Source organism: Schistocerca americana, chromosome 7 (genome assembly GCF_021461395.2).
Source record: "Schistocerca americana isolate TAMUIC-IGC-003095 chromosome 7, iqSchAmer2.1, whole genome shotgun sequence".
Classification (NCBI taxonomy): domain Eukaryota; kingdom Metazoa; phylum Arthropoda; class Insecta; order Orthoptera; family Acrididae; genus Schistocerca; species Schistocerca americana.
In genome coordinates this window covers 341,549,015-341,575,138 of record NC_060125.1, presented here as the reverse complement: position 1 = coordinate 341,575,138, position 26,124 = coordinate 341,549,015, and the positions used below count along the sequence as shown (strand labels likewise).

At 45.1% G+C, this 26,124-nt stretch overlaps 1 protein-coding gene across 1 annotated transcript in view; it reads right to left on the bottom strand.

The window, feature by feature from the left end:
• The window catches only part of LOC124621776 (sorbitol dehydrogenase-like), an 83,647-nt gene extending 63,521 nt beyond the window's left edge, over positions 1 to 20,126 (bottom strand). The window contains exon 1 of the mRNA XM_047147212.1: positions 20,008 to 20,126. Coding sequence (XP_047003168.1) covers positions 20,008 to 20,061 — 54 coding nt within the window. The 5' untranslated portion in view covers positions 20,062 to 20,126. The remainder of the gene's footprint in view (positions 1 to 20,007) is intronic.
• Positions 20,127 to 26,124: the final 5,998 nt, after the last annotated feature.

Here is a 26,124-nt window from a genome sequence, read left to right as displayed (position 1 = left end):
CAATGTAATAGTTAACTATAACTTCAACATGATCAAGGTCAACAACGGCCGGGGAGAATGGCCTCAGTGTAAGTATTTAACAAAATACACTGGTTAACGTGACATAAGAAATAGCGCGTTATCTTACTGGGCATACGTTCGTAGAAACATCAACTCGCAGATCGCTACAACAGGACTGATACCGTGCAGACACCGAAATGATACTTTTTGCTGGGAACAATCATAGGAGCCAATGAGCGTGCAACAATTAAGGTATGATAATTGTGTTCACTGAGCACGACCGGCGGATGCCGCGAGTTTGCAGAGATTGGAGCATAAAACGGACGGGTAGAGCATGGGAACAATGTGACAAAAAACGTCTTGACACTAGAAAGTTCCGTTATTGGAGCGTTAAGAGGCTAAATAATCTCAGAAAGCATTTACAAAGGTAACTTTCCATGAAAATGTCTACGAACAAACACTCTCAGTCGAGTCGGTCCGGTAATCCCCACCATTCACGAAGGCGTCACGAGTACACACGAGAGTGCCCACCGTCCGTGAGTGTGAGGAATCAGTTTACAGAGCTTTTCAAGACAACAGGAGAAACATTTTTAATGTTGTTGAGGTGTGGTTAAAAAAATGGCTCTGACCACTATGCTACTTAACTTCTGAGGTCATCAGTCGCCTAGAACTTAGAACTAATTAAACCTAACTAACCTAGGGACATCACACACATCCATGCCCGAGACAGGATTCGAACCTGCGACCGTAGCGGTCGCTCGGTTCCAGACAGCAGCGCCTAGAACCGCACGGCCACTCCGGCCGGCTGAGGTGTGGTAAACGAGGCTAATCTACCACAGTAATCAAAGCAAAATAAAAAAATATGAACTTGAGGTAGTACCGTAAGTGAAGCTAATCTCAACACATTTGGGATTACAGTCTTTAACGGCCGCACGTGTGGTGCCGCTGTGGTTTGGATGGCGGGTTTTGCCGCACTCGCTGTTAATATAACGGGCTCTCTGAGGCGGATACTACACTCTCGGTGGGGTGGCCGCTGAATCATGTTGCTCTGAAGTATGGTATCAATCTCGCCTGGCGTCGCGAGAACGTGCAGTGTTGATCGCTTTACAGACACACACAACCGACTCACTATTCATGCCTTCAAGCGCCGTGAGCCTATCTGGTAACTCCACGGCAAGCCGTTAAGTTCTGATAATGAAATAACAAACATAAACGTAACACCAAATCAACATTAAATCGCTGCACTCGTCATGTGGAAAGCTCGGCGACTGCGCAGGAAGTGCCGACAGTTGGGAACGCATCATATAGCATGTTTTACGGAATAATACCACCAGCAGCGGCAAAGAGGTGCGCAGTAGAGAAGAGTCTTGTCCTCGTATGCATACAGTTCGCTATGCGGTTTTTTATCGGACAACCCGTCATCTGCTACAGCACGCGATCATCTGCTAGGGCAGACGGTGACGGGCATAAACGCATAGTAGTGCGTTGTCGCAAAGGCAGTTTTTGAGATGAATCTCCCACGATATGATTTTCGTGCAATGATTTCTTTCGGTTGTAAATAAAGTATAAAATAGAGAAAAATTCCAGTTTCTTTGAAAAACCTTTTAGTGCGGTCTCTCTCTTCCATGGTGAAAGTCTGGAGCAAATGTCAGAAGCTAGTAGCGGAATGGGCACAGAAAACTGATTAGGCATTCACAGTGAGTGAATGAATGTACCCAGTATTGAACTGCTTAGTTATACCTGTTACAGCCGGACTGCACGCATAAAAAATGGCTAACAGTCAAAGCTCCCTCCCATGCTCAACTGTGCTCGCTTGTCAATTATTTTGTTATTCTGACCTACGTATGACCGCGCGGAGTGGCCAAGCGGTCTGGGGCGCCATGTCACGGACTGCGCGGCCCCTCCTGCCGGAGGTTCGAGTCCTTCCTCGGGAATGGGTATGAGTGTTGTTCTTAGCATAAGTTCCTTTAAGTGGTGTGTAAGACTAGGGACCGATGACCTCAGCAGTCTGGTCACTTATAAATTCACACACACATTTTCTCAACCTACGTACGACGCCATTACAGTGGGGCACATCGGTCCTTTGTACATAATTCTGCAGCCGGCCGAAGTGGCCGTGCGGTTAAAGGCGCTGCAGTCTGGAACCGCAGGACCGCTACGGTCGCAGGTTCGAATCCTGCCTCGGGCATGGATGTTTGTGATGTCCTTAGGTTAGTTAGGTTTAACTAGTTCTAAGTTCTAGGGGACTAATGATCTCAGCAGTTGAGTCCCATAGTGCTCAGAGCCTTTTTTTTTTTTTTTTTTTTTTTTTTTGCATGATTCTGCGTGGTGGAATCCAGTGTCGTGTGGCGCGGTGGCTGTTATAATGCTGACCACCATTGTTTCAGATATGTATGGATAAAAATCGTATGTTATATCGCAAATTTTCTTTATTGATTGGCGGTTTCGGCTCACTGCCGAGCCATCTTCGTATCAGTCTAAAATTTTAGTATTTTCAACATTGCAGCCCAGTCAGCAATCGTGATAATCTAACATATAAGAAACTATCAGCCTCGATTGTGGTAATGAAACCAACCTTTACCTAGGTTTCAGCACAAGTAATGGAGCCTTCTTCAGAAGATAAACCTGATTCTGTAATATGTCTACGAGGGCATGGTTTAGACGCCTATTCCGGCTGTTTTATTTTTATCTTTAGACCACGCCCTCGTACACATATTATAGAATCAGGTTTATCTCCTGAAGAAGGCTCAATTACTTCGGCTGAAACCTAGGTAAAGGTTGGTTTCATTACCGCAGTCGAGGCTGATAGCTTCATATATCAGTCTAAAATGTTGTTAGATTGATCTGAAGCTGACTCGACAGTGCGCCGATACCGCTAATCAATAAAGAAAATCTGTGATCTTGTCATTTTTAGCAACACGTTTTAAATCAACAGATCGGTTATCTCCCATTGACATTGTCAACGAATAACCAATGTTTCAGTGTTCGGTGGGTGCCGAAAGTCACTGAAGTAACTATGGAAGAGGTGTTCGTAATCCAGTACCGCATATTTGAAAAATAGACGAGATGGTGTAGCAATTAATATACTTGTCTTGAACATTATTTTCAATTTTTTATATATATATATATATATATATATATATATATATATATATATAATTGATTTTATGACCACTGTCTGGCTACACAGGTTTAGCTCCCTTAGTATAATGTCTACTCACTATCAGTGTGATCTCTCCTTGGGAGTATTTCTGATTTTTAGCACGCCATGTGAGTGAGTGTATGATAGCGAAACGAAATGCATGAGATGACGAGGACGGAAATTAGCCTGACGTTGACAGCAAACATAGCGAGAAGGCTCAAACTTTACTGGTGTGTTCGTTGTCCGTCGAATGACGTTCGCTAGCCACGAAACTTTTTCCTGTTCCACGGCAGGAAATGAGGGCAGAGGATAAGGTTTCAGTTTCATTAAACACAAGGCTACACCAACACATACTAGCAGCACGAGCACGTATTTACGAACCATCGTGCCCAGCACAATACTGTAATACGTTCAGGTCAGTCTGTAAATTGAGCTCTTACATTACGTAACTTGTTATCAACGTACATTATTCTTTGTTGAAATATATACGAACATTAAAATTGTGTCATTTCAGTTTTTGCCTCCTTCATTAGTGTTATCTACAACTAGATTTTTATTTAATATCCTGTCAGTCCGTCGTACAATGTATGTTATTTAGTAAGTTTTATAATGAAATATGCACCACTTATCACACAATCTCAGTCGTCAGTTCTGCCATCTAGAACATTCAGGATACTGTCGATTTAGTGCTTTGCCCTTCCCTACACTTTCCACACTGTCTCTCTCCCCAACCTCCCCCCCCCCCCCCCCCCTCCTCTTCCTCCACCCCACTAAACCCACCAGCATATCGCCTGCATTTTCAGTTTATTTTAATTAAGCATTATATAGCTTCGATCATGTTTGTTAAAAAACATTTCCCATCAGTTATCTAAAAGTTGCTCACAAATAAGTTAGAGCGTATAATTTCAACCAATTAAATCTCTATTTTCTTGTAGAAGTTGATGAGGGTATAGCAAGTTTGCGAATGGGACGTTCTCTCTGCTGAATTATCTACAGAGCGACGTTGTAGCTTCTTACCCTTCACCTTGTCAACTCTCATCAGCTTTTCTCTTTTATTCTATGTAAACGATCTTACATAAACCAATGTGTTTTACACGACTTGTTTTTTCCTCCAGAAAGTGAGTGGTGCGTACTGTATTGTGTACTTAGTGTTATCCCATTGGTGGGGAGGGGGGGGGGGGGGGCATATTAAAGTACACTCCTGGAAATGGAAAAAAGAACACATTGACACCGGTGTGTCAGACCCACCATACTTGCTCCGGACACTGCGAGAGGGCTGTACAAGCAATGATCACACGCACGGCACAGCGGACACACCAGGAACCGCGGTGTTGGCCGTCGAATGGCGCCAGCTGCGCAGCATTTGTGCACCGCCGCCGTCAGTGTCAGCCAGTTTGCCGTGGCATACGGAGCTCCATCGCAGTCTTTAACACTGGTAGCATGCCGCGACAGCGTGGACGTGAACCGTATGTGCAGTTGACGGACTTTGAGCGAGGGCGTATAGTGGGCATGCGGGAGGCCGGGTGGACGTACCGCCGAATTGCTCAACACGTGGGGCGTGAGGTCTCCACAGTACATCGATGTTGTCGCCAGTGGTCGGCGGAAGGTGCACGTGCCCGTCGACCTGGGACCGGACCGCAGCGACGCACGGATGCACGCCAAGACCGTAGGATCCTACGCAGTGCCGTAGGGGACCGCACCGCCACTTCCCAGCAAATTAGGGACACTGTTGCTCCTGGGGTATCGGCGAGGACCATTCGCAACCGTCTCCATGAAGCTGGGCTACGGTCCCGCACACCGTTAGGCCGTCTTCCGCTCACGCCCCAACATCGTGCAGCCCGCCTCCAGTGGTGTCGCGACAGGCGTGAATGGAGGGACGAATGGAGACGTGTCGTCTTCAGCGATGAGAGTCGCTTCTGCCTTGGTGCCAATGATGGTCGTATGCGTGTTTGGCGCCGTACAGGTGAGCGCCACAATCAGGACTGCATACGACCGAGGCACACAGGGCCAACACCCGGCATCATGGTGTGGGGAGCGATCTCCTACACTGGCCGTACACCACTGGTGATCGTCGAGGGGACACTGAATAGTGCACCGTACATCCAAACCGTCATCGAACCCATCGTTCTACCATTCCTAGACCGGCAAGGGAACTTGCTGTTCCAACAGGACAATGCACGTCCGCATGTATCCCGTGCCACCCAACCTGCTCTAGAAGGTGTAAGTCAACTACCCTGGCCAGCAAGATCTCCGGATCTGTCCCCCATGGAGCATGTTTGGGACTGGATGAAGCGTCGTCTCACGCGGTCTGCACGTCCAGCACGAACGCTGGTCCAACTGAGGCGCCAGGTGGAAATGGCATGGCAAGCCGTTCCACAGGATTACATCCAGCATCTCTACGATCGTCTCCATGGGAGAATAGCAGCCTGCATTGCTGCGAAAGGTGGATATGCACTGTACTAGTGCCGACATTGTGCATGCTCTGTTGCTTGTGTCTATGTGCCTGTGGTTCTGTCAGTGTGATCATGTGATGTATCTGACCCCAGGAATGTGTCAATAAAGTTTCCCCTTCCTGGGACAATGAATTCACGGTGTTCTTATTTCAATTTCCAGGAGTGTATTTTACGACATTAACTGAATTTTACGTCAGTGTTTGACAGACCATGTCAACAGAAGTAGATAGGAAACACTTCCCTGAATATTTATTTCAGAGTACTTTAAAACACCAGGAACGTGTGTCCTACTTAATATTTTTGCTTTTTACATGATCATAGGGAAGGTTATCAAAATCCGACAAGTTTTTCAGAGGTTAGATGTTATGTCTTTTCAGAGAACAAGTGTAATTAATATTTTGTGTGTGAGGCGGAAAATCATGCACGTTAATATAACGGAAGCAAACAATATAATTTTTCTTGTTTCTTAGTAAATATTTAGGTCATTTCAATACTATTTGAATACACTCTTCAAGTGTCCTGCCAGACAGTGACACAACTTACTCTGTAAACTCCTAAAAGTCTGCCGCAGTGTCCTTATCAAAAAAGTTTTTTTAATCCATCCACGTGCCGTACTTACCGTCTCGGTAAATGTCACGCGATATTCAAAGAAATAGGCAAGAGAATTTTTTTCCTGTGAGAGTGTACAGTCTATGGAAATCATAGTTTTTCATCATTAAATGAAAGTAATTCGAGATTGAAAATTGCATTCTTTTTATATGAAGTAGATGGTAAACTTTTACTGATTAAGACTATAAAAGGACATAACTGTGGCTACGTTGAATTAAAGAAACCATCTAGTATCAGTTCAATAGACAATGCGAAATGTAAACCAGCCAGTTTTTTGAACATACCTAATTTGGAATGTGAGGCCGGTGCACCGATTCTCAATCCACTGTCAGTATTTCTGATGAAAGTCTTGTTTTGTAAATACCGTTTTAGTTCTTTAAGCAAACCTTTCTGTGATGGGAGTATGAAGATTGAGAGTAGTGAAATAGGGAATTAAAGAGAAAGCAGACAATGCTTTGCTGGTGGAACACAGTGAGGCTTAGCAGATCGGTGCAGAGTGCACTAGTTTTTGTGTTGGAAAACTGTACTCATTTGTCGTCATTAGGACGCCATTTATCTGGCTGATTTATTGTTAAATCATATGAATTACGAGGCGTGTTTTTTAAGTAAGTAACGTTTTGAAATTTAAAAAAAAGACGTGCTAAGATATCTCAATAATTTTGTTTTTATATGAAAGCCTGTACCTTAATCTACTTTTCTACATAATTTCCGTCAATATTGAGGCACTTGTCATAACGTTGTACCAATTTTTGAATACCCTCCTCATAGAAGTCTGCCGCCTGAATTGTTAACCACTGCATCACCACTGTTTTGACTTCGTCATAGTCTTGAAGACGCTGACCGCCCAGGTGTTTCTTCAAGTGCAGGAACAGATGGCAGTCACTAGGCGCAAGATTGGGGCTGTACGGAAGATGATCTAGAGTTTCCCATCGAAAAGATGTGATAAGATCTTTGGTCTGATTCGTCAAAGGCAGACGGGCATTGTCTTTCAGCAAAACGATGTCCTTGCTCAACTTCAATGGACTGTTGCTTTGATTCTGGTGTGACGTAGGCCACCCATGTTTCATCGCCCGTAAAAATTTGACTTAAGAAATCATCACCGTAGTTGTGGTACCGCTCAAGGAAATTCAATGCACTGTCTAAACGTTTGGACTTGTGCACATCCGTCAACATTTTCGGTACCCAACGCCGCACAATACAAAACACTACGAGAAACATTAGGAAAGTCATCCCGTAAGGAGGAAATCGTAAAGCGTCTGTTTTCTCTCACCATATTGTCCACTTCCTGCACCAAACTTTCATTAACGACCGAAGGACGTCCACTCCGTTGTTCACCATGCACATTTGTGCGGCCACCTTTAAATGCTCTCACCTACTTTCTTACCTTTCCATCACTCATAATGATTTCTCCGTAAACTGTACAGATCTTATGACGAATATCGATCGCTTTTAGGCCTTTGACACTAAGAAATCTTATAACAGCCACTACTTCACAGTCGGCAGGACTCACGATTATCGGAGGCATCTTAAACAATCAGTACACAAACAAGGAAGAATCAGACTGTAATGGCGTCAGTGCGTAGATTAAGGTACGGGCTTTCATGTGAAAATAAAATTATTGAGATATCTTAGCACGTCTTTTTTTAATTTCAAAACGGTACTTACTTAAAAAACACGCCTCGTACTTTTTGCTGTTAGTGGCACACACTACTGTTGGAATCAGTTTTCCGAGGTATCACTGCCGGCACGGTAGTTCAGCTTGTTCGGTATGGGACTCTGTATTAAAAAGCTGAGTAAAGGTTTTATCGGTGGAATATGAGAGATATCATGCGATGTCCGCACAGAAATGAAGAAGGAAAACAACGAAGAAACAGATAGAAAGCAAAGACAGAAAGAAGTGGTAAAGTGACAGATTGTAGGTCAAAAGCTCTCGTTTTCATCCCCAGTAGTCCGACGATTTTGGTCTTTGACCTCTGGCAATATACTCTAAAACAAAATAAACGACGCATCACGAAGGCATTATCTGAAAGCGACAGAAATTATTAGATATGATGTATGCCTACAGACGAAAAAGTATTGAAATTTTAGAAGAACTGAATGATTCATTCAAGAAAAAGAGATTCACAAACCGAGCAAGTCAATAACACGTTGGTCCACCCGTGGCCCTTATGCAAGTAGTTATTCGGCTTGGCACTGATTAATAAGAGCTGTTTGGTGTTCTCCTGAGGGATATAGTGCCAAATTCTGTCCAACTGGTGCGTTGGATCGGCAAAATCCCGAGCTCGTTAGTGGGTCCTGCCCATAAGGCATCAAAACGTTCTCAATTGGGAAGAGATCCGGCGACCTTGTTGGCCAAGGTAGGGTTTGGCAAATACGAAGACACACTAAAAACTCTTGCTGGGTACAGGCGGACATTATCTTGCTGAAATGTAAGCCCACGGTGGCTTGCCATGAAGGGCAACAAAACGGGGCGTAGACTATCGTCGACGTACCGCTGTGCTGAAAGGGTGCTGCGGATGACAACTAGAGGGTCCTGCTATGAAATGGAATAGCACCCTCGATCATCATTACTGGTTGGCGGGCTGTATGGCAAGCGGCAGTCAGGTTGGGATCCCATAGCTGTCAGGAGCATCTCCAAACAGGTCTTCAGCCTGGAATCTCATTGACTGAACTAGAACTGTCCTCTGTGATAAGTCCAGCTTCGAGCTGAGCCCCAATGACTTGCGAAGACGTATCTGGGTTGGGGGTTGGGTTGTTTGGAGAAGGAGACCAGACAGCGAGGTCATTGAATTAGGGAAGAACGGGGAAGGAAGCCGGCCGTGCCCTTTCAAAGGAACCATACCGAAATTTGCCTGGAGCGATTTAGGGAAATCACGGAAAACCTAAATCAGGATGGCCGGACGCGGGACTGAACCGTCGTCCTTCAGAATGCGAGTCCAGTGTGCTAGCCACTGTGTCACCTCGCTCGGTGACGTATCTGGAGACGCCCTGGACAGCAGTGGGCTACCAATCTGACAGTCGCTCGCCATACGGCTCGACAACTAGGAGTGATGGTCTGGAGTGCCATTTCTGAAAAAAGTACGAGGGGTAATATACCTACGGCATGATGGTGCTCCATTACAATGCTCTCTGAAGTGTGGAGCTAAAACACTAGTTCCGACAAAACGTTGCAAGTTGTCTGGAGTCTACTCAAGTGTGCTATCAGTAATCGAAAACTACACTGTCGAAGTTCATTCACCTCCACCTTCAAGTGGATGTACATTGCCTAGAACAAATTTTCGGACAAATTCCAGTATGACTTTTTGTCGTCATCCTCTCATTGTAGTTGCCTTATATTCATCCTTTCTGAGGCTAGTTCCCTTGTTGAAAGCTGGTTGTTGATTAACACTGTTGGCTAGCTAGGCCTATCACAGCCACGTCAGAACCTCATTAGCCGCCACTTTTCGGGAGTTCCTAATGTGCCTTCACAGCTAACGTACCCGTCCCAGGTTACTCGAAGTGCTCACTGTACTTCACCATTGTAGGCCACGCCCTACTTTACAGTGTTCCCATCTGCCACAAGCTGGGTTGGTCTTCTGAGACAGCAGAATAGCAATATCATCGCTAAGACGGTACGGGCATGTAAAGAGAATGCAAAACAAGAGGATTCACAAGGAGATACATGAAATAGAGATGCGATGGAAACGACACAGAAGAAGTCCAAGGGATGTGGAGGGATGTGTTGAAAAATGAGGCGAGGGCTGTACCAGAGTGAACACAGAAATAAGGTGAGAAAACATGACTAGATGGTCTGATTATGTTGCAAACACACCCAGCCTGGGGCTAGAAACTGTTCAGGATGATGATGATCCTCTCAGGCCGCGCAGGATTAGCCGAGCGGTCTCAGGCGCTGCAGTAATGGACTGTGCAGCTGATCCCGGCGGAGGTTCGAGTACTCCCTCGGGTATGGGCGTGTGTGTGTTTGTCCTTAGGATAATTTAGGTTAAGTAGTGTGTAAGCTTAGGGACTGATGACCTTAGCAGTTAAGTCCCATAAGATTTCACACACACTTGAACACTTGAACTTGATCCTCTCTGGGATCATGTCCTGCAGTTGGTTCCCATTTAGCGAAAACCACCCAGTATACAACCTAGTACAGATCTCGGAAATTGAGATCCAGCAGCCAGAACCGATACTGGACTGCGTACATGATGAACCAGAACTGGAATTGGGTCGGCCGCGGTGGTCTAGCGGTTCTAGGCGCGCAGTCCGGAACCGCGCGGCTGCTACGGTCGCAGGTTCGAATCCTGCCTCGGGCATGGATGTGTGTGATGTCCTTAGGTTAGTTAGGTTTAAGTAGTTCTAAGTTCTAGGGGACTGATGACCTCAATAGTTAAGTCCCATAGTGCTCAGAGCCATTTGTTCGGTGTTCCTTCTCTGCGGATAGTTACGGAAATGAACAGTGGGGCAACTTGTTTCTGAAATTCATGCCACTTCATCTGGCGGAATTGTTTAGAATACTGAAAGCCACTACGAGCCTCGTGGTGTAATTAAGCGCTGGAGCCAACATTGCGTTATCCGCTGATAACCCTGGAACGATGGTGTTATTCCGGCGGCGCTTATCGGACAGGGCGTCAGCTTACTGTTTAGTCAACAGCTCTGTCAACAGAGCCGCTGCCTGCCCCTCATTGCCCGCTAAGTGCGCACGGCCTCGTTATCTGAGTGTACCATTCGCGGCATTGGGGGGCGGGACTCTCCTGACCCCGGACACATGACCCTACCGCGGGCTCGCCGCTTACGTAACTGGTCGCCCGACTACCAGCAGACGCACCGGCGTTCAAGGCCGGCCAATTAGCACGAGCCTCAGCGCCGGCAGCTACAACGCAGACAAACAATTTGCCACCCTAGTGACGAGACAGAGAAGCTCTACTTCTACTTTTATGTTCTACGTGCTGGCCGATACTTCGTACAAATATTAGCGATTTTCTGTCAAATCCACTCAGGGAAACACGACTGCCTATATACCTCCGTACATACCACAAACTATCTTTCCTTATTCCCGTTAAGCATACGCGCGAAACACAAAGAGGGGACAAAAGTCATCGGATACCTCCTAATACCGTGTCGGGCCCCCCCCCCCCCTCTCCTTTTGCTGGGCATACTGCAGCAACTCGACGTGGCATGGACTCAAGACGGCAGAAATGTTGAACCATGTTGCCTCTACAGCCGTCCATAAATGCGAAAGTATTGCCAGTACCGGATTTTATACACGAACTGACCTCTCGGTTACGTCCCCTTCGATGGAACTCATGTCGGCGATCTGGATGGCTAGATCATTCGCTCAAATTCTACAAAATGGTCTTCGAACCAACTGCGAACCATTATGGCCCAGTGACTGGGTGCATTGTCATCAACAAAAAATTCCAGCTTTGTTTGGGAATATGAAGTTCATGAATGGCTACGAGTTTTCTCCAAGTAGCCGAACGTAACTACTTCCAGCTAATGACCGATTCTATTGGACCAGAGGACCCGGTCCACACCATGCAAACAGAGCCCACACCATTAAGGAGCCACAACCAGATTGCACAGTGCATTATTCACAACTCGGGTCCATGGATTTATGGGGTTTGCGCCTCACACGAACCCTCAGCTGATACCAAATGTAATCGGGGCTCATCTGACCAGGCAAGTGTTTTCCAGTCGCCTAGGGTGCAACTCATGTGACCACGAACCCAGGAGAGACCTGCAGGAGATGTGTTGTTAGCAAAGGCACTCGCGTCGGTCGTCTGCTGCCATAGCCGATTAACGTCACATTTCACCGCACGTCCTGACAGATACGTTCACCGTACGTCCCACATTGATTTCTCCGGTTATTTCACGCAGTGTTGCTTGTCTGTTAGTGCTGACAACTCTAAGCAAAAGCCGATGTTCTCGGTCGTTAAGCTAAGCTCGTCGGCCACTGCGTTGTCCGAGGTGAGAGGTAATGCCTGAAACTTGGTATTCTCGGCACACTCTTGACACCGTGAATCTCGAAATATTCAGTTCCCCAACGATTTCCGAAATGGAATGTACCATGCGACTAGCTCCAACTACCATTCCGCGTTCAAAGTCTTAATTCCCGTCGTGCGGCCGAAATCACGTCGGAAAGCTTTTCACATTGATCACCTGGGTATAAATGGCAGTTCCGCCAATGCACTGCCCTTTTATACCTTATGAACGCGATACTACCGCCAGCTGTATATGTGCATATCGACTTGACTTTTGTCATCTCAGTGTGCTATTGTAGCACAGTCTTTCTCGCTTGCTGTTTCTTTAAATTTAGGAGCTAGTTTTTCGTAATAACGGCGAAACCTCACTGCCAAAAGAGTCGCATTTAAGTTCCTCGAGAAATTCTGTTATATGTGATCTCTCAGGTTCTCTCTCGTATGATTAATGCTGTGCTTTCGGGTATAATATTTCAACGACTGATCCAGTCTTCTTCAGATGCTGCGAGCTGTTACGTATGCTCTTTGCCTGGACTACTGGTGGTGTCACGCTGATACAATGTCTGATCAGTAGTACCCAGACACCTATCAGAGGACCTTAGTATGGGGTGCGTCCAGTCTTCGTCTTTATGATGGGTTCAACTCTGCTGAGGGCACTTTCAGTGTGGTGTCTGAATGTTGCGGAAAAACGACAGCGCATTCTTCGTCAAGAGCGGGAACCAAAGAAGGTAGCAACGTTGCATGCTGGTGTCTGGAGAGAAATTGACGTCCTAAGTCATCCCATATGTTTTCCATTAGGGTCAGATCGGGACTCTAAACAGTCCAGTCCATTTTAGGAATGTCACTGTACACAGACCTCACAGTTGACAATGTGCACCGTCACGCTGATACAAACGAGCATCGTCTCCGAACTGTTCCTCTACTGTATTCAGTACATTTTTAATTTTTTTAATTTATTTATTTATTTATTTGCGGGATACTAATACACAGCGTCACCGGTTCAGATCCGGTCCAACTGTTTCGGTGGACAAATAAGAGGAGACTCAAAGTAACGGCTGAATAACAGCCGAGCATAGCACTTTGAAGGTGTTGCGGTGAACTTTAAGTTCCGTGCCACTCTCCGACGGTGGAAGGACAGAGGAGGTGTCCAGTAATGCGCCAACTCTGTGGTCAGGGAGAAAAGTGGCTGGACGTGAACAGGCCACTGCTAGCGACTGCATGAAATTGGCAGAAAAACGTTGTCGTATTGGGCCTATCGTCAGTCAGAGCCCGAATCCGAGTCCTCCAGAATGGTGAGCGGAACTGGGTGCCGGTGCCAGCGCCGTGGAACTGTAGTGCCGGTGGTTTGGAGTCCAGCGATTGTCTCGCCGAGGACGTCCACTTCTGTGTGCAATTGGCGAGCCTTACGGCGAATGGTCGCCTTGAGAAGGGCTGTATTTGTCTCCTCATGCAGAGTGACAATCCTGGTGAGCGGAGGGGCGTGAAGACTCCACCTGAGAACTTTACTCTGTAGGCGCTGGAGCGTCAGCATCCGGGACTTACTAATCGTGGCCCACGCAGAGGAACCATACGTTAGTGAGGGTAGGACAACGGAGTGATACAGCCGCAGCTTGGTATCTAAATTGAGTTCTCGGCTGGAGAAGAGCGGGTACAAGGCCTTTGTCAACTTTAACCCTTTATGGGTGACGTATTCTGCGTGGCGGTGGAAGAAAAGTTTCTTATCCAACCAGACCCCGAGATACTTGGTAGCTTGGACCCACGGGACCCGGACGCCCCGATTGAGATCTTGTTTCGGAGTACAGGGCGCCGTTTAGCGAAATACACGACCATGGTTTTGGCGGCATTGAGGGCCATTTTACTGGAGCGACACCAGGTGACTGTAGCGTCCAGTTGCCTTTGGAGGCGGGCAATGAGTTGATCAGGATTGCAGCCGGTCGTATAAAACGCCGTGTCATCGGCGAATTGCACCAAATGGCAGTGACGGAGGACGGGCATGTCATTTACATAGATATTAAAAAGAAGAGGGGATAGCACAAACCCCTGAGGAGTACCCATTGACATGTGGCGTACACTGGAGCGCTTTCCCCGCTGAGCAATGAGGAAGGTCCTCTGGTGAAGGGCAGTACACAATGCTGCAAAATGATTTTATTCTTCCACATTTAGCATTTTCTAAAGCGCAAGACGACGACCACATCCTAACGACGAAAACGTTACCATGCCGTAACACCACTTTGTCTGTGCTTCATTGTTGGTACTACATGCTCTGACAGGTAACGTCCTCCAAGCTTCCGCCAAAGCCAAACCCATACATCGAATTGCCACAGGGCATAGCGTCATTCATAACTCCATGTCACTAGTTTCCAGCCTTCCAGGGTCCAGTGGCGTCGCTCTCAACATCATCTCAAGAGTCGCTTGACAATGACTGCAGAAACGTGTGACCACTCCATCCCTTTCTTTTTTAACTCCTTACACACGGTCATTGCGCTATCTGGGTTGCTGGTAGCATTTTGAACTCAAGAGTGATTTTTTCCGCTTATTTCACGCGATCTTTTACAACTATCCTCCCGCAGTACACCCTGTCGGTCAGTACATGAGGCCTGGTTGATCTGTTTTTACTGTGGTTGTTCCTTAGCGTTTCCGCTTCACAATCACATCACCAATAATTGACTTTGAGAACTATAGATGAACTGAAAAGTTCCTGAGAGGTTAGTTACTCAGGCGACATCCAATGACTAGACCACCTTCGCAGTCACTGAGCATTACTGCCCGACACATTCCACTATTTCTCTTTTGACAACCATTATACTTCCCGCCTACTAGTCAATCCCGCATTGCACAGGGGTGCCTGTTACTTTTTATTTGATTACTGATTACTTACAACTGAGTTCGACTTCCGGCGCCTGGTACGTCCTTTTTAATGCTTCTCTTTTTTCAGAGCCCGCACTGTTATTCCATGAAACGCATATCCTCCTTTGCTGGATAAGATGGTCGGGGAGATCTTAATAAATTGAGTGCGGGAGGCCAAGTCTTGTTTAAATTCGAAGGATGTGTCCTAGTTCATTATGTTGCCACCATCTTTGTTTCAATAGATTCCTCAATCACACAGGTTTCTGGCATGATACTGGTCTTGCCGTCTTTCATTTCATGCTATATGTAAATCTCCGAAACCTGAATCGCTGATACAGTACCTGAACTTAGTTCTTCTCGAGGGACAGCCCCATGTTTTAATATCTACGCCACCTCGATATCTAGACAAAATAAATAAAAAAAACCTCCATTGGATCATCACTTTTTTCTTACAGCTTCCTTAATTCATTGAGCTTACCGAAGCTTTCATCTGCTATGAAAAGCCCCGCCTCAGTACCCAAGGTCGCTATTATACATTCTGAGCCTTGTTCGAACATTCGTAGCGAATAAAAAGGACGAAAAGGGGAGGTGAGATGATGACTTACGTCAATTTTCACCAACCTGCGCTACAAAATCATAGCTGACATCCGAACGCTCGCCGCAGCTTCTCAGGGAGTCCTTGGGATCTTCTAGTACGACCCGAAACGCTAATGTTGATGCCCCCACCCTCTTATGTTAATGGAAAGAAGCAGATGATGTGCTGCCACAACCTCTTCTTCTTGCCTCATCACCACAAGCAACACCCCTTCTACACGGACTCAGAACGCCATTCATGTCAACATCCGTACAATTTGGCATTGTACTCGTTTTCGGCTTAATCAGTCTTACGTGGCATTTGCTGGGGGTGTTCTGAAGCAGAATAAACAACTAACATATCTTTCGGGCAACTTTAAACTTCACTAGAATCATCCTCGCTTCTTTGGCACGATTGGTAAGCCGACGGCTTCGTCACTTCGCCACAAGGCTGTTGTAGCGGTAGCACCTTTTCCTTGTGACCCAAGGTCGCTGCTGTCTTTGGCGCGCTCTTCCGCCTGCAAACAATACGTTCTCGCACTCCACGAGTAGGGGATTCGTGTATCTCGTCTACAGCTGCAATACGTTAGTTGTGGATCTGAAGACAAGCCACCGCGTTCAACAGCGCCCTGTACAATTATAATGCAAGTGGGATGTAAGTGCATTAAGTTAGTGTAGTGTATTCGCCCACGGATATTAAGTACCGTACTTTGGCATTTCTCCATAGATCAATATTTGTGACAAAAAGCACAGACTGGAAATTTAGACGCTGTTGCAGCTTTCTACCACTTTATTTCCTAATGAATTCAAAATTAATATTTAGTGCACGATTAGCATTCCATCGAAAGAGACAGAAATATAGTAAGCTGATTAATGGATAGGACCTGACGATTAATGGTCTATCGAATCATCGAAATTTTTTGTTCTTTTATGAACAAGTAGAGTGAAGTGTGCGTACAGAAAAACAATGGATGTGTGATTGGGAAGACAGAATGAGTTAGTGCAATAGTTACGGATAGCCATCTCGCGTTCTTGCAGTAATAAAACCACACAGAAGCTTACTGAATGAAGTGTACCTTTTAACTATGGTAAACCGGCGTACTCACAGTTGCTATGGGAGCACAATGGAGTTCACCAAATAATGTAGTGTTACGACACAATTCAGTAAGTAATATCTCGTTCCACAGAGAGAATACTGGATAATAGGAAGAACGAGATTGTAGACGGTGAAACGAGACTACATAAATGGCCATTAATGTAATTGGGGTAAATGTTCATCTTAAAATGCGTGATGTTACATATGTCCAAAACTGTCTCAATAATTTAAAATTGATCTATGAATTATTCTGAATGTTTCGATTATATTCTGAATATGTTTTCTGTGCACCGAGTCTTAAATTATTCTATATGCTCCACCTCCTCAGTTCTGACAAGTCTGTACTACGTAAGGAAAGCTGTTATTAATGCCAAGATTGACCTGAGTGCAACGAAGCTTAACTACACGAATTGCTCCAATGGAGATTGTATGTCCTTGCTTTTTTTCCAACCCTCGAACAGGCTAATCGAACCATTTTGTGTGTGTGTGTGTGTGAGGGGGGGGGGGGGGGGGAGGGGAGGGGAGTTTAATTTAACGTGGAAACTAAATCATAGTCCATTTTGTCATATTTATCAAAGTCTCATAGCAATGCCAGAGATGAATGTTATGAAAGTGCACGAAACAAAACAAAACTTATAAGACCGACTAGAATCGAACCCTGAATCCTTGCATTTATTCTATGATATAAACCCAAGCAAACACAGTGACACACTAGATATTCTGTAACAGTGTATTCATATTTCGTTTTGCATTGCATGGAGATGATACATTGATGACGAGACAGAAATAATGTAACTTAACTATATGTTTGGCAGTAATGTGACAGCCCAGCTGGCCGGGGTGGCCGTGCGGTTCTAGGCGCTTCAGACTGGATCCGCGCGACCGCTACGGTAGCAGGTTAGAATCCTGCCTCGGGCATGGATGTGCGTGACGTCCTTAGGTTAGTTAGGTTTAAGTAGTTCTAAGTTCTAGGGGACTGAAGACCTAAGATGTTAAGTCCCATAGTGCTCAGAGCCATTTGAACCATTTGTAACAGCCAGCTTCTGGAATATCAAGCTAAATATTGCAAATACAGGGTGATTCAAAAAGAATACCACAACTTTAGGAATTTAAAACTCTGCAACGACAAAAGGCAGAGCTAAGCACTATCTGTCGGCGAATTAAGGGAGCTATAAAGTTTCATTTAGTTGTACATTTGTTCGCTTGAGGCGCTGTTGACTAGGCGTCAGCGTCAGTTGATGCTAAGATGGCGACCGCTCAACAGAAAGCTTTTTGTGTTATTGAGTACGGCAGAAGTGAATCGACGACAGTTGTTCAGCGTGCATTTCGAACGAAGTATGGTGTTAAACCTCCTGATAGGTGGTGTATTAAACGTTGGTATAAACAGTTTACAGAGAATGGGTGTTTGTGCAAAGGGAAAAGTTCTGGACGGCCGAGAACGAGTGATGAAAATGTAGCACGCATCCAGCAAGCATTTGTTCGCAGCCCAGGAAAATCGTTCCCTCAGCTCGAACAAGAAGCACAACAATTGATATTTCAGCAGGATGGAGCGCCACCACATTGGCACTTATCTGTCCGTAACTACCTGAACGTCAACTACCCGAGGCGATGGATCGGCCGCCAGGCAGCCCATGACAGAGCACTTCATCACTGGCCTCCAAGAAGCCCTGATCTTACCCCCTGCGATTTTTTCTTATGGCGGTATGTTAAGGATATGGTGTTTCGGCCACCTCTCCCAGCCACCATTGATGATTTGAAACGAGAAATAACAGCAGCTATCCAAACTGTTACGCCTGATATGCTACAGAGAGTGTGGAACGAGTTGGAGTATCGGGTTGATATTGCTCTTGTGTCTGGAGGGGGCCATATTGAACATCTCTGAACTTGTTTTTGAGTGAAAAAAAAACCTTTTTAAATACTCTTTGTAATGATGTATAACAGAAGGTTATATTATGTTTCTTTCATTAAATACACATTTTTAAAGTTGTGGTATTCTTTTTGAATCACCCTGTATTTTTCTATTTTCGCCTATAGCAATATCACGTCCCTCATCATGCTACATTTCAGGTGACTACAGTGTAAGTCTTATGCAGCCAGCTGATCGTTCAAACTGAACAGTAACAATTCGCTCGATAACTTGATTCTTGGATCTACCGTCATTAATAAATTGTGTAGCACTCTTGGATGGGCTGGTATCCTTGTCATAGTAAGAAAAGGTTTAATTTTGCCTTCACCTTTTCTACTTTGAGAGATTTTTCCATTATAAAATATGTTTTATTAAGTCGACGTCCTCATTGCATTTGCTATAAATGCTTGACGGATTAGAACGATGAAATATGTTAATTTGTAACCATCGCTTACGAACTTACGAATAAGAAAAGTATAAATGGGGAAACGCTGATCAGATGTTTTATTCAGCTTCACAGACGTTAAGACACGACATCACGGGGATTCCCCCTCTCCATCGCATACGTGTCGCAAATCACTCTGGGCAACTGGAAAAATATTCTAGTGTGGTTGAAGGGTGTTTTAGGTCTATACTTCCTCATGTTCTTAAACTTGTCTCAATAGTATGCAGTAGTTCCTTTGAATTTAAAAACACAAAGGAATGTCAGCGGAGAGAAGAATGTCAAATTCTCGACACAAAATTTACATTCGTTTTATATTTTGTTTGATTGATAAACTATTATTACAGGAGCAAAACTTATGTTTTCTCGCAGCAGCTATAAAGAAACCGTGTTTCAAATTGTCTACCATACAAATAACTCGAGTGGTGTGCGCTTCTATCGCAGAAACGGAAGCGCAAATTGTCGAATCTAATCCGAAAACACACTAAATTTTTCGGTATGATAGGAAATGTTACGGGGTTTCAAAATGATGCTCACACCAACAAATCGGAAAATGCAATGCTATTAAACTTATAATAGAAACACGATTTTTACTTCAATTTAGTATTCGTTTGCTTCTAAATTACTTCTAAGGCACTTTACGATTTTAAAACCCTTTGTATGGAGAAAAGTTGTATCATCTCCTTGCGAATAAAATGGATGACAGAAACACGTGTACTGTACATGTTTTCTCTACGCTGTTTACGACGTCCGATTCCGCTGGTACCAGCGTGGCACGCGAATACAGCACTGCTACTTCTACAAGACAGACACATATGATCGTCAGCAGACGCAGAGAAACGCCGAATGCAAAGCGCATAGCAAGTGACAGCGACGGCGACAGAGAAAGCGCATCCGCTCTCTGGGATCAATACAACGACTGCAACTACCGCCGTCCGACTCTGTACGGATGCACAGTAACTGGGCTAGTACTCACCAGCCTCAAGTCGTTGGCCTTGTATAGGACGGCTGTCAAGTTCTTCTCGGCCATCTTGGTGTCGACTGCTGATGCTGCTTCGATGCTGGAATAGTTTCACTACGCACGCGGAGCGTGGTGGCAGTGTTTTTAACCCGGCTCGCGCGACCGAGCGCCGCGCATGCGCAGAGCTATTTCATGCTTATTGGCCGCGCTGCAGGCCCCTTCAAATTCGTCAACGAACAGCGCGCCTAGCCGTGGAACGCACGTCGTTCAGTCGACGATGTAGTAAACCTGTTATCAGTGCATAAAACGAATGATATACATGAGACCATGCAGTAAACTGCTCACGAAGTGTCGAAGTGAAGCATAAAACAAATAATACATGTTCAGGAAAATACTCTTTCTTAACTTACGAACACCGAGCGAGGTGGCGCAGTGGTTAAACACTGGACTCGCATTCAGAAGGACGACGGTTCAATCCCGCGTCCGGCCATCCTGATTTAGGTTTTCCGTGATTTCCCTAAATCGCTCCAGGCAAATGCTGGAATGGTTCCTTTCAAAGGGCACGGCCGACTTCCTTCCCCGTCCTTCCCTAATCCGATGAGACCGATGACCTCGCTGTCTGGTCTCCCTCCCCAAAAAACAACATTAACTTACGAACAGTGCTGTAGCTCTTCCGAGAAGGAAGTTTTGACCACATGGTGTTCACACGAAAGGTCTAATAGAGAAATAAGATATTACAACATATTCCAGAGATTTCTTTCATCGACGGAGTGCAGTTCTGTCGACGTACTTTCAGTCCTCCCTGAATGAAGAAAGAAACTGCTAAACAGATAAATTAGAAAGAAAGATTTACAGTTAAAAGTGTTCTTGCTTAAGAAGCTTCAAAAACCACGTTCCACTAACTTCATTTTGGTCCTGATTTTAGTTACGAAGAATGAGTTAAAACTGAAGGCATTCTTGGGTTCAGTTGTTAATACCTGTATCAAACAATTCATCCAACCATAGGCACAACCAAACGTGGAAGTAAGACACATCAGTCAAAATGGTGACGATTTATGGCCCCTGTTTTCAACATAAAATTCCTTCTTCAGTAACACAAGATGTCTAAGGTAAGCACAATGAATATGTCTAGGCAAAAGTTAAAGAAATATTCTCATCAACGACGACGTCAAACAACAATTCGAACAGTTATTGGCTACATCCGCAAAAAAAAAAAGAAAAAAAAATGCGCGAGATACACATTAATGTGGCTGCTCAAGTAACTTTCATTGACTGCTGCACTAAATTTCAGTGTGAGTGACACAGATACATTACACAATTTTCCGACGTACTCACCAGGTCTCTGTAACCAACGGTCGTAACGTACTACTGATCCGCTCCTTGATCAAGGAGGCATTCGAGAACGGCTGTATCAACATCCTTATCGCTGGAAAATCTCTTTCCGAAAAGATGGAAATCGTAAGGGCAAGATCTTGGCTTCTCGATCAGTATCACCGTCGTCTGTGAGGCCTCGGTCAAACTGTTGACATCATTTTACTACGGCTGCTTGCGACACTGAATGTGGCGCATATATCGCCAGAATTTCACGGTGAATTTGTGAGTAATTTAGACGATTCGCACTGTCCCGCGTACTTAGACTCTAGTATACGTTTCCAGCTGTCGCGCCATGTCACTCCCACACTGACGCACCTGGTTCCCGCACCACAGAAGAACTGTGTCTGCTGGAAACTCGGACGATGTGCCGTCATCTGACTTTGCGTCATTCTTGTTGCGCAATGGTCGTAGCGTGGAATGACATGTGTAACTTACTTGCTGCAGTCCCTACGTACAATGGGCGGTAACTGGGGAAACGACAGTCTGTGTGAACCTTGTTTGATAAGAATGCAAAACAACCAACACACCTCACAAGGGCTTCCACTGTTTTACACTTTACGAGCCGTTGTGCTGAGGTAATGATGCTAAAAGACTTTGGAATTATTTACTTGTATATCTACATCCGTATTCTGCAAACCAATGCATGCCAGAGGGTACTTCCCACTATATTACGTACTGGGCTTCTTCGTTTCGGAAATACAGAAGCGTCCGATCTTACCCGTCGGCTTTGACCCATGACGTCACAAATGTAGCGGAAACGACTATAAACGACAATTCCAATATGGCGGATATAAAAACATCGCATACGTATTATCCAATATGGCGGATATAAAAACATCGCATACGTATTATAAACACTGAAATACACAAGTTTCACAAAAAGCCTAATGACTCTAACGGGACAAGCGTGGGAAATTGGGGGTTTTTGGGTGGGGACAAACTAAATATACACAAATGTAGCCACCGACCGCCATACAAAACCACGCAAAACAACGAAATAAATCAACATCACAAAACTGACCAAATACCAAAAAACACATTCCTATCCAGAATCGGACACTTCCCTTGACCTATGTAGCTCAACAGAACCTACCGATCACATCCTCCAATACAAAAAAAAAAAAAAACGAACACTTCCCTTACACCTACATACATCTACAACAGCTCCCAATCACATAAATTACGATCGAACACTTCCGTTGACCTATATAGCTCAACAGAACCTACCGATCACATCCCCCAATACCAACCTAAAAAACCAACACTTCCCTTACACCTACATACATCTACAACAGCTCCCAATCACATAAATTACGATCGAACAAAGATAATAATAAACAAGTGGTACTCGAGGCCAGGCAGGGGGGGGGGCTGCGCCCCCCCCCCCTGACACCCCCCCCCCCCCCGCCAAAAAAAAACCTCCCAACCTAACCTCGTATTCAGGGCTACGCTACAGATCAATGTGTAGGTCCCTAACGTCACGGGTCAAAGCCGACGCGTGAGATCGGATGTTTCTGTTGACACAAAACACACATCAAAAACAAAAAAAACGGAACTTACCTCAAAAAAGTTCCAGCCCCACAAACTAGATTGGCCACCACAATCACACACAAATGCACCCTAACTAACCACTTTCGGCCTATACATTTTACCCACAGCCCTTAAAAAAACCCGAAAAATGCAATAAGCCTCTGGGACACTCTTCCGCCAACAGTACTCATCTAAATGAGACTGAAGGTTGGAAGAGCGCCTCTTCCCCCTCCCAAGAACTGACTTAACCGCCCCCCACATCCCCTCAATTGTGTTAGTGCAAGCCCCAGTATCATAATTCTTAAATTCTAGACTGTGGTTCACTACTAAATGATTAAATCCCCTGTCACCCAACCCCCTATAAGAAGAAAAAGCATCAGAAACTATTGTGGACCCGGGCTCTACATACTCCTCAATTAACCCCACTAATTCAGCCTTCGACCTCCCCTCCACAACCCTAAAAACACATTCAGTACCCCCACCCCCGTGAACAACAGCCCCTCACACCCAAAGACCAGCCACAGACTTCCCCCTCCCATACTTCCTTTTACCAAACTGCGACTCGTCCACCTCCACAAGCACCCCATGCCCACCCAACTTACCCCTGTACTTAATAAATTCCGAACACACTTCACGACAAAAGGAATACCAGTCTAAAACAGTCCTCTCACTCACACCAGTCTCAAACGCGCAAAAACTCTGTGGGCATCTATAACAAAAATAATATGTAATAAGCACAATCTCACGCATGCCCAATCTAGACTTCTCGAACCAGGTACCACGCCTTATAGAACGCCATACGCCATCTTTCCGGCAACACCACATGTATCCGTCGCTGGTCCGAGAGGCCGGAACTTTAACCAATTTCATCGCCTCAAGGCAAAGAGAACACTTAACAACTTCGGCGATTAAACCGAATAGTTGTAAGAACTTGATAAGTTCTAACGCTGTCTCGCCCATCATCGCCTTCAACCGAACACTATTAAGGCGGTCTTTCATATCCATTCCTAAACAAAAAACCACAACCAAATACACTCAATAACAAACTAACTTGATAAGTTCTAACGCTGTCTCGCCCATCATCGCCCTCAACCGAACACTATTAAGGCGGTCTTTCATATCCATTCCTAAACAAAAAACCACAACCAAATACACTCAATAACAAACTCACCCGACATACAGCAATGAGCATTAAATTAAAACAAACGAAAACCATGAACACACCACCAGAGAGCACCACAAACAAAAACAAGACTAAACTCCGCGCCGTAATGACGTCACACACCACAACACGCTTACGTCACGGGTCAAAGCAGACGAGTAAGATCGGAGGTTTCTGTTGACCCTTCGTTTCATTCGAGTATGCAAGAATCTTTGTCTGTTGGGGTATTTAGACATGCAGAATACAATTCCACAATCATAATGATAGTTCATCATAGAACGTAATTTCAATAGTCCGAATATACGAGGGTAAGTCAATTATTATCTGCAATTTAGTTATATTTTTGTTTATTTTGATAGTACTGTCGTTTTATGTTGATGACGCAAGCATTGTTTATTTTTTGTTATATTTTTGAAATTTTCAAGCTGCTAGGTTAGTTTCGTTATGGCTGCCTTGCTGTTAATCATGGCTGCTCCACTGTCTATTTACACCGAAGAAGAGCAACGTTCAGTGATCCTTTTTTTGTGGTCGGAAGGCATATCAGCGGCCGAAATTCATCGAACACTTTCGGTGCAGTACGGGAACAGTGTTTTGCCACAACGGAGTGTCTACTAATGGACTGAAAAATTCCGAAATGGTCGCACAAGTGTTATGCACGATGAAGGAGCCGGACGACCGTTTACCGCCACAAGTGGAGAAACCATTGTGCGTTCACGTGAAATGATTCTCTTAGACAGACGATTAACTATTGACGAAACCTCGTCTGCAAATTAGTCACGGTTCTACACTCGGAATCATCCACAACGCCGGCCGGGGTGGCCGAGCGGTTCTAGGCGCTACAGTCTGGAACCGCGCTACCGCTACGGTCGCAGGTTCGAATCCTGCCTCGGGCATGGGTGTGTGTGATGTCCTTAGGTTAGTTAGGCTTAAGTAGTTCTAAGTTCTAGGGGACTGATGACCTCAGAAGTTAAGTCCCATAGTGCTCAGAGCCATTTGAACCATTTTTTCTTAGGCAGGGTCATTACTGGTGACGACACATGACTCCATCACTACGAGCCGGAGAGTAAACGGCAGAGTATGGAATGGAAACTTCCAAATTCGCCGTGCAAGAAAAATTTCAAGACCCGACCGTCCGCATGAAAACTGATGCTTACGGTTTTTTGGGACGCACAAGGTCCAGTACTGGAACATTATGGGAAAAGGGGCACCACAATATACAGTGTACGTTATAGTAAGATGCTTACTGCCAGGCTAAAGCCTGCAATTCGAAGCAAACGCCGAGGATTGCTGCCAAAAGGTGTTGTGTTGTTGCACCTACAATGCCCGTCCGCATACTGCAGCCCACACTGCTCGAACGCTCCAGAAACTCAAATTTGAAGTACCGGATCATCCTCCATATAGTTCCGATCTTGCCCCTTCTGTCACTTGTTTGATCCACTCAAACAGGCATTAAGGGGCTATCGGTTTGACTCGGACGAAGCAGTGAAAGAAGCGGTGCACTCCTGGCTTGCAGATCAACCGAGAACCTTCTATTTTGAGGGCATCAGGAAACTTGTACAACGATGGACCAAGTGCTTTGAAACGCAAGGAGACTATGTCGAAAAATGATGTACTTGTAAGTTTCCTATTTGATTACAATAAAATTTTATAACTACTTTGCGGATAATTATTGACTTACCCTCGTAGCTGGCAACAGTGATCTGGCGTGTAACAGCTCGCTGCTCGGCTACAGCGGCCGGACACACATCGTACTAAAGGCCAAACACACGTCGTATCCCAACATCCTGATTAAATAATTGTACAGCTGCTTTCAGTCAGTAAGAGTACTTCCTTATACTGTAGATAACTGTATCGTCAGTGTGGTCCACAATAGCATGGTAAAAACTGAATCTGTTCTAGTCGTTGCTCCACATACCTTATTATTATCCTCCAGGGTAGTGTAATTGCTGCGTGAAATTTGAGCTTAATGAAATTATATTTAGTGGTCGCTCAAGTTCTTTTTATTTCAGGCGAACGAATAACTGAATATGGCTACTACTAATACTAGTCTCAGATCTTCTCCTGCG